Below are 7,221 nucleotides of genomic sequence, written 5' to 3'. Positions count from 1 at the left end.
GGTGGGTGCGTGGAGTGCTATGCGTCCTATTCCAGCCGATATTAAGCGAGTCCGGATTTGTCGGAAAATGGGCGTCAAGGATTAACCGGAGTGACTCCTCGCTGCTCATGGTCCAGCACCCCGAGCTGTCTTTCAGGTACCCCATAGGCGTGGAATTCCTCGAGAGAATACGTCTGAATCTCGCGGCCTCATGACAGCCTTCCACGCTTTCGCAGAATCTCCGCCATGAGTCTCGCTTCGCTTTCCTGATATCGGACTTATAAATTCCCAGTCCTACTTTGTACAGTTCCCATCCCGAGGGAGACTTAAGTCTTCTGGCTCTATTAAAGAGCCGCCTACAAGAAGCCCTGATTTCCGTGAGCTCGGTTGTCTACCAAGGCGGCGTTTCCTTTTTGGGGGGCGATCTTAGTGGACAAGCGCTCTCGAGAGCTCTGTTGCACGCAGCGGTGAATGTCTCCAGTTTCGTTTAGTTTTTCGTCCTAATTCCAGAGATACCGCTACTGCTCAGCCACGGATCCTGGATCAGGACTACGTCAACTCCACCTTGCTCAAGGTGGATTAGTAAGTTAGCGGAAGCTGCCTTAGAGTGCTGGAGATTTATTTGAAGAATCTTCATCTTCAATAATCTTCTCCAACATCCTGAGGTCAGCCTCCTCACTATCCGAGGCCAGAAGCCCCTCCTCCTCCGCCCTGTCGAACAGTTGCCCGATACTGAAGACTGACCCTGCTAGAGAGCGGACGTCGTCAGCACTGCCCCCATCCGACATGACAGATTCCACGTCCATCTCCACGGGAGCTTCCACTACCGTGGGCCTATCCCCTCCCAGCATTACCGGAGTTGCAGAGACATCACCTCTGGCATCGGTCTGGTAAACCTTCATGACTACCTTCTCGAAGCCATAGGTGATGATCCCTTTAGTTTCAGCGAGAGGCCCGAGGGACTCTGCATTTAGCAGAATCAGCGCTTGCCGAAAATGTCCTTCGGACTTCTCCACCTTGACTACCTTCCAGTTATGCGTGTGAAGTTTGGGGTTACAGTAGCGGAGGATTTCCTCCATATCCTCTGGAGCAGAGGGCTCTGAGGGAAGCCAGACCCGGGCACGCGGACGAAGAGGTAGGTCCTTTTTGTCCACAGCTTCCAGCTTGGCTCCCTTCCAGACCTCCCCCACCAGAGCTACTGCCGCCCTGTACATTGTGGCCGACCGCTCATCGGCACACACAATTCGCTTAAAGGTGCCGTGGTGCCACCCGGCACTCTCACAGCACGGTGCAGGTCCAGGGTTTTCCCTTACCACATTCATAAACACCGCAGAGATGGCCGATGCCACTACTTTCCACTCGTCCCTGGAAATGGCGCCATCTTCCCTGCTGTTGTCGACCACCCCCAGAGTGATGGATCCCGCCTGCTTAGCGACTTCGCTAAAAGATTTCGGCGGACCGCCCCCAGTCCTCGGTTTCTTCGGCCGGAGAATTTCCTCCTCTTGAGAGCGTTGCCGCTTCACTGCCGATTCTACTGGCGGTGCTACCGCACCCACCCTTTCCACTCGGCCTTTCTCTGCCCCACTAAGTACCATCTCAGGCCCACTCAAGCGTCCTTAAATACTTCTCAGGTACCTGCGAAGCATTTTGGCCGCCGTAGCGTTCCAGGATTTTAGCGGCTATGCGTTGGTCAGAGAAGGCCTTCCTGCTCTGTCCTGGCTGCCGTTTAGGCCTAGCAAGGGACCCCTGAGGAGAAGTCCCAGAAACCCCCGGAAAGCTTGGGGAAAACCCCTTACTGGTACTGGCCATCCCCTCCAGTCCTACCTCACTACGGGTCGCAGGCGGTTCCGCAAGCGACCGTCTACCTACGTAAAGCGGGTTCCCGCTCACCCCCCCTGGGATGGTGCACGAAGTCGATTCCGACTTCCACCCAGATAACGCTTTGAGCGTCGACTCCGACACCCTTCCGCACCTACTTGTTTTGTCCCCCGGGTTTGCCTCTCGGTTAGGGCTGGTTAGAGAAGGCGGTTCCGCCCCTCTTTCCTTAAGTGAGGAGACCTTGGGGTTCGGCTCCGAATCCGCACTGCCGCCTAAATTTTTCGGATTTTTGCTTTTGGTTTGTTTTTGTTGTTGTTGTTGTTCTTTTAATTCATGTTTGTTTTATTCCGTCCCCACTCGGAGCCGCTATCTATGACTCGAAAGTGTAGTCGTCCCTAAGTGATCCCACGGTTATCTGTGCCGAGGCAGGGAGGCCGTGCTAGGGTTGACGCATACCCTTATGAGGTATGCGTTCAGAGCCAGATCGGACGCAAAGCGGGAGTCATCTCAACCTACACCACCAACCCAATGGCGACGAGCTTGGAACGTACTCCGAGGCCTGCCAGGGTTTTAACGGGACGGGGGCAGTCACGACATTTGCCCACCAGCCGTTTCGGTTGAGTTTCACCCCAGCGTACTCAGGTGGCAGAATGCCGCAACCACCAGCTCAGGAAACGAAGTTCAAGTCCATAGAGTATAGAGAATGCCGAAAGAATGCAGGGTCGTCACCGTTCAGGTTTAAGGCCGTTAAGGCCGCAGATCATTTGGCGTTACCCAGGGTGCACCACGAGGAGGCGATCTGCCCTACACCCCTTGCTTAATTCTAAGTGGTGTGAATTTAAATAGTTTACAATGATTATTTATGATAGGATATTTGTAAATAGCAATGATGGGAGTTTTAGTTCTTATTAAATATTTGTTCGTATGATATGGTAATTTCTTGCCAATTAGTTAGGTAGAAGAAAAATGTGAATTCATCAAATAAATATGCATCGTCGGTTCTAGTTAGAATATATTTCCTGCTAGTCATGGTTGTTATTTTGGTGTCTCTGTGAATAACTTTTCCCTCCTTAGTCAAAATCGTGTCCTCACGATCTTCCTGCACTACGTACTTTTTGTAACGACTGTCGCTTTTACTTCTGATGTTAGTCCTTAACACCCAATATCTGGTCTCCTTGTTTGAAAGTTCGGTGTCTAGTTCCCTGGTTTAGACGTTGTAGTGTTTTCTCCTATTCGTCTTTTAATTTTATTACTATGTCTTCCTTGCTGTATGTTATTAGGTTAAAATGTATATCCTTTGGTTTTTTTTCTGTGACGGTATGGGTTATGTTGTTCAATTCCTTTATAGCTACAAATAGCTCCTCGGTTGCTGATGTTGAGTTCTTTATTCTTAATATTCTTGCAATTTCTGTTATGGAATTGTGCGTTCGTTCTACCTGACCGTTTGCCTTTGAGCTATATATTGGTGTCTGTATTTTGTTGGCATTAGTTTTAACCTTGGTGTATTCAGACAACTTTCGTTATCTGTCATGAGTCGCTTACAGTTCGGAAAATTGTTGATAAGAATTTCTTCTACCCTTTCGACCATTTCTGTTTTTGAGTCTAATTGACTAATAGTTATGTATTTTGAGAGTTTATTTTCTTCTTCTTCTTAATTGGTGCGATAGCCGCTTACGCGATTTTGGCCGAGTTCAACAAAGCGCGCCAGTCGTTTCCTTCTCGTTCTAACCGGCGCCAATTGGACACATCCTTCTCCACCTGCTCTTTCCAACGCAGAGGAGGCCTTCCTCTTCCTCTACTACCAATACTTTCATAGCCGGAGCGTGTGTATCCATTCGAACGACATGACCCAACCAGCGTAGTCGCTGAATCTTTATTTGCTGCGCTGTGTCTATGTCGTTGTAAAGCTCATACAGCTCATCGTTCCTTCGTCTGCGATATTCGCCGTTGCTAACGTGCAAAGGTCCAAAAATCGTACGCAGAATCTTTCTCTCAAACACTCCAAGCGTCGCTTCATCGGATGTTGTCATCGTCCAAGCCTTGTAGGGTGTTAATTTTGTTCGTCGAGAGAGGACTTTACTGCTCAGTTGCCTACTTAGTCCAAAGTAGCACTTGTTGGCAAGAGAGATTCTACGTTGGATTTCAAGGCTGACATTGTTATCGGTGTTAATGCTGGTTCCTAAATAAACGAAGTCTTTTACAACCTCGAAATTATAACTGTCTACAGTGATGTGGGTGCCGATACGCGAATGCGCCGACTGTTTGTTTGAAGACAGGAGGTACTTCGTTTTGTTCTCGTTCACTACCAGACCCATTCGCTTTGCCTCTTTATCCAGTTTGGAGAAGGCAGACGCTAATATCTAAAATTTTTTATTTTCATCATGCAAAAGCCGACAACAAGTATGTGTGACACGAAGCAAGTACGTGTGTCACCCGACACGCACACATGTAAGCTGCTGGACATACATACTTGAGCGTCACCAGGAGCTATATCTGGTTGTGTTATGTCTTCGAGTTTATTTGGTGTATGTACGAATTTTATATCTGTGAACATGTTTTTTATAATTTGTCCGTATCTAAATAAATCCTCACCTGTTGTTTGTATTTCTGCGATTTTTTTGGCTGCAAAAACCTTTTTAATTCGGATATCAGATAATTTTCGTCAGTAAAGGTTATTGTGTCACGTATTTTACTTTGAAATATATTACGTGAACTTGTCTCATTCTTTTGTGTGTTTGGTATCAATTCTATTTGGATACCGTAGGTATTTAGCGGTTGGCGGACTGCCTTGATTATGTCGTACCTATAAAAGATGTGTTAATTATTTGTCGTGACAATGCGTCAGCTACAAAATTCTGTGCGCCTGGTTTATACATGACTTTTGCTCCATAGTCTTCCATAACATTTTTCCATCTCTTTAGTTCATGATTCGGATTCTTATCCGATATGGCGTAAGTAAGCAATTGATGGTCGCTATATGTATATGGTTGAGTCGTATATGCCGTATATGTAATTTCCTAATTTTTGTAGCGACCATATAATCGCGAGTAACTCTTTCTCGTTGGTACTATAATTTAGTTCTGTGGTGCTGAGAGTGCGTGATAAAAAATAAATTGGATTTTTATTTTGACAGCTCCAATCGCTATATTGGAAGCGTCTGTAGTGAGTTCAAAAGCTTTCTCATAATTTGGCTGGTATAATTCCACCTGCTCCTTTAGGCAATTTTTCAATTTATTTAAGGCTTCTATGGCCGCTTGGTCTACACTTATTTTTGTGTTCTAACTTTTTTTTTCGATATGAGAATTATCTCCTTTGAGATGTAATGTTAAGGGTCTAGCTAGAGCTGCATAGTTTTTTACGAGTTTTCTATAGTATCCAGTAAGTCCTAAGAATCCTCTAAGGTCCTTTGAGGGTTTCTGGTATATCGTTTTTGTTTTATTCGGATCAGTTTAAATCCTAAATATTCTATCTCTTCCATGAAAAATTTTGACTTTTCATTGGACACTTTTAAAGAGGCATTATTTAATGTGTTAAAAATAGTTCGGATGTGTTTTATATGCTCTTCATAGGATGAGGAGTACGGTTAACATGGGTGAATTGTATAGGCTGTAGCTTTTTTGTATTATTCCCTCCTTCAATAATTTTTCAATTTTCCTATATACGAATTCTACGCCCTTTATATTACTTGTATATTGTTTGGTTCATACAGGATCCTTTGCATCTCTCCGTATGCTAGCTTCAATCCTTGTAGTGAAGGGTAACGGTCCTATGACATTATTGACCTTCGTTAACCTATCGATTTCTACTCTAAACGTGTCTATCCCTATAGTGTAATTTGCATAATTTTTTTTCTAATTTTCGACTTTCTTAACACATTGGAGATCTTGTTCAAATTTAAAACCGCGTTCAATTTCTTTATTCCGTTCCATCCTAGTATCAAATAAAATCCATTTATGAGTTTTGGTTGTTGGTATTAATTGGTGAACTAGCCACTGTTACCTCGTGATCTTTTCCAATTTTTATTGTTTCTATTCATGTCGTAGAAGTTGTTTTGATGCTGAGTTGGTTGCCTGAATTTTGTGTTTCCAGACGTTGTGTCCATGGGTTCTGGTTTTGGTAATTGTGATGACGGCTGGTTATAGTTGTATTTCTGCTGAATCAATGTGTTTACGTCGATGTGTTCCATAACGACAATGGTGTCCAAATTTCTTCGTGCATTAAGTTTATTACGTTTATCCAAAGATTTTCTCATCTCCTCCTTTCTATGAAAATTAATATAGATCACTTATTTTTTAATGGAAGAAATGCGAATAGTTTTTCTATCACTAAATTTTTTATTTCTTCACTGTATTTTCAGTTCTTTTCCTTACAACCTTTATTTTTTTACATAAGATTTTGTCTTTTATTATGAAGGATTATCTATGTATGTCCTTGCTGCGAGAGGGATGACAGTGGTCCACTCACTGGAGCATCAATGTATATGATACTCGTGGCAGGATCGCCAGTTAAAGACTTGCTTGTTAGTTAAAGACTTGCTTGTCTTTGGAAAAATATAGTAATTTATTTTTTTGAATTTAATTTTAGGGTAGCTCTTAACACTATGGATTGACTGCCACAATACTGGACTGACTGCCATCGACTGGGGGATGGCAAATTTATTTGAATATACATATAAGAAATAAAGGACATATAAATAAATGAACTTTTATAGATACATATAATTATGTATGCACATGTATGTATGTACATATGTATGTATATACAGTATGTCAAGAATGAGTTTTCACGTAGAAAATAAATTCATTTTTCGACTTCAATAGCAAAAAGTAGCAGTCTTTATTTATCTTTGATTTCTTTTTGCGCTGCTTCATATTTATTTACAGCATTTAACACTAAACCTACCATGGACGGGTCAAGTGACCCATTATAAACTTTTTGTCAGAAGTTCTTAGAAATAACATTATTATATTAAATCGTCGTTTGCCTTCACGACTTTTATTAAAAAATACATCGGATGTATTTTTCAAGATTTACTCTTCTCTTGCTAATTGTTTTACCGAGGAATATATGTGATCTTAATAATATATATAATATTTTAAATACGGGTCATTTGAAGCACATTGGTAGGAATAGGAATACATAAAATACCGGTAGGTTTAATGTTAAAGGAAATTAATAAAAGAAATTTCAAACTTTTTGGAAATATAAAAACTGAAACAACAAAAAAAAATAACACACTATTTCGACACTGTCAATAAACGAACAGTTCGAGACGCAAGAAACGATGATTTTGCTCATATAGGTACACAAAAGAAATGCGTCGATTTGTCTTTGTCTAAGCACTGAGCAAGCGTACGGTAAACGTATGAATGTACTACATACATATATTTATGCATACATTTGTATGTACGAACTAATATCACC

The 7,221-nt window shown here is 42.5% G+C and overlaps 1 protein-coding gene across 1 annotated transcript; it reads right to left on the bottom strand.

Moving 5' to 3' along the window:
• Positions 1-581: 581 nt before the first annotated feature.
• LOC128870100 (uncharacterized) lies at positions 582-1,574 on the bottom strand. Its single transcript, XM_054112701.1, has one exon. It carries the CDS (start codon positions 1,572-1,574, stop codon positions 582-584), a length of 993 nt encoding a protein of 330 aa, XP_053968676.1.
• Between the last annotated feature and the right edge of the window lie 5,647 nt (positions 1,575-7,221).

Source organism: Anastrepha ludens, chromosome X (assembly GCF_028408465.1).
Source record: "Anastrepha ludens isolate Willacy chromosome X, idAnaLude1.1, whole genome shotgun sequence".
NCBI classification, from domain to species: Eukaryota; Metazoa; Arthropoda; class Insecta; order Diptera; family Tephritidae; genus Anastrepha; species Anastrepha ludens.
Note: the sequence above shows the minus strand (reverse complement) of the source record. Positions and strands in the feature narration are given on the sequence as shown.

Bases quoted from the DNA above. Each gene is read 5' to 3' on its own strand.
- LOC128870100 (XM_054112701.1), bottom strand. From the start codon at position 1,574: ATGGTACTTAGTGGGGCAGAGAAAGGCCGAGTGGAAAGGGTGGGTGCG.